We start from the raw sequence: 2,009 nt of genomic DNA, 5'->3' as shown, positions 1-2,009 counted from the left end.
TCATGTTTGTTTATCAGTGTCAGATGAGATAACATTGTTTTTGCATCTGATATAGTAAGCCATAGCTGCATAGAATTTCTCATCTCTAAACCCATAGACGAGAGGACTTACTGCTCTAGAAGTGATACTAAATGTCAGGAAATTTATAAATCGGACAGTCAGATATGATTGAATATCATACTGCATAACTACACTCTCAATGTAAGGGCACATCACCTCGGCAGTACATAAAAACAGCTGAATTATGTGCAGGGAAATGGTGCGCTTCCCTTTTGATGCTGACTTGTCACCAGATGCTGCACGTGCAGCAAGGTATATCATTACATAACAAAAGACTTCAATGATCAAAATAACCACAAGCCCCACAATGTACAACAGACCCCTAGCAAAGTGACGAATCTTTTCCGGAATCATAATCTCATAATGACAGTGTGTGAGTTGAGACAAGTATTCATGAGAGGCAGTGCTGACAAGAATGAACATATCAACAAAGGGGTTTATGGAGCTCAGGATCCAAATCATTAAAATCACCATTATGGCTCTTCTAGAGGTGGAGATCGCATGATGTCGGAGAGGCATGCAAATGGCCACATAGCGCTCCACACACATGGCACCGATGGTTAATGGTGCACTTAATGCAATTGCTTCCGTTAACATGCAGATGGGGATACAGAAATGCAGTGGTATTAAAACAAAGTTGTATGATAAAAGTACAATAAAATCTGTCAGACAAAGAAATATTAGGTCTACCAGGAGAGAGTGACCAAACAATATATAGCGTGTCTCTGTTCTGAAAGTCTCTTTCTTGGAGAAAATTAAGAGCATGAGGAAGATGAGGTAGATGAAGGGCCACACAACGATCTGGGTCAGCGCCAGTGAAATATTTCTCCTGACGGGGTCAACTTGGATAAGTTGCATCTGCTCATCAACACTGGCATTCTGACTGGCCATTGTGCGGACATCTGGGAGAAAATTAGACAGACAACAAAAGCACATTTACAATAAGACATAAAATACGTGAGAAATAAATAATCAGTGCTTTAGAATAAACAATGTATATGTAAATTCTAAATTAGCTCCATGTTGACTTGAAAAACAAAGACTGAACAAGTATTCAGTTTACAACAATCAATGTTACATAACCTTGCTATACCATTTACTGAAAGTATTCTTGACTCTATCCTTGAGTCCTGGTCATATCAGGTGTAACTTTACCTGCATGAGCCAAATGATGAAGTGTGCTGTGAACAGACATTTATGTAGGGTTTGATAGAGTAAAACTCTAAAAGACGACACCTACTTGGTTGATGACATCTAGATCTAAATTTAGATTTGCTTGTGTGTTGAGGGTATACATGGAGCACTGAGACACAATCATGACATTAACCTTAACAAGTAATATATGCAACACAACAGTTTTACAGTGAGTTATAGTGCGCTGCCTGTAAAAAAATACAAATAGCCAAAGTACATACATTTGAAGGTTACAAATTTTCACCTGCTGTCTCTGTTTCTACTTAGAATCAATGCTCTTCCTTCCTTCCTTCCTTCCTTCCTTCCTTCCTTCCTTCTCGTGGATTGTTGGTTTTTGGCATACTGTGATCTGTAATATGGTACACCCTTAAATGTGTTCTTTGTGCTTGTTCTGTTATTTATTTCATGTTTTATTAATGTTTTTGCTTTTTATTTTCTTTCATATTTGAACGTTAATATGAAATTCACAATCCATTGGAAACTAATGCAAATATGATGGATGCATTTATGCAACAAAACAAAGACCCTATGATTCTCAAATGTTCATGCTGCATATCTTGAGGTTGTGAAACTTAGAATGCACTGTTAGTAAACACAAACTGTGAAAGGATTTGGGGAAAATTTGTGTTTGTCTAATGTAGTCAGTTTCACAGTACAGGTTGCATTTGATTAAATGGACCACATGCTGCTCATGTATTAACAATTTTACCTCTAAATCATTTTTTATTTATATTTATATTTTATTCATGGGTGTT

At 36.9% G+C, this 2,009-nt stretch overlaps 1 protein-coding gene across 1 annotated transcript; it reads right to left on the bottom strand.

The window, feature by feature from the left end:
* On the bottom strand, nucleotides 1-951 carry LOC311091200 (odorant receptor 131-2-like; the record flags this gene model as incomplete). The annotated part of the gene is made up of 1 exon (XM_084127021.1): nucleotides 1-951. The coding sequence occupies one exon, from the start codon at nucleotides 949-951 to the stop codon at nucleotides 1-3; it is 951 nt and encodes a 316-aa protein (XP_083983147.1).
* Between the last annotated feature and the right edge of the window lie 1,058 nt (nucleotides 952-2,009).

The sequence above is a fragment of the Abramis brama genome (genome assembly GCF_963993115.1).
Source record: "Abramis brama genome assembly, chromosome: 10".
NCBI classification, from domain to species: domain Eukaryota; kingdom Metazoa; phylum Chordata; class Actinopteri; order Cypriniformes; family Leuciscidae; genus Abramis; species Abramis brama.
This window is presented reverse-complemented; position numbering and strand designations above follow the sequence as displayed.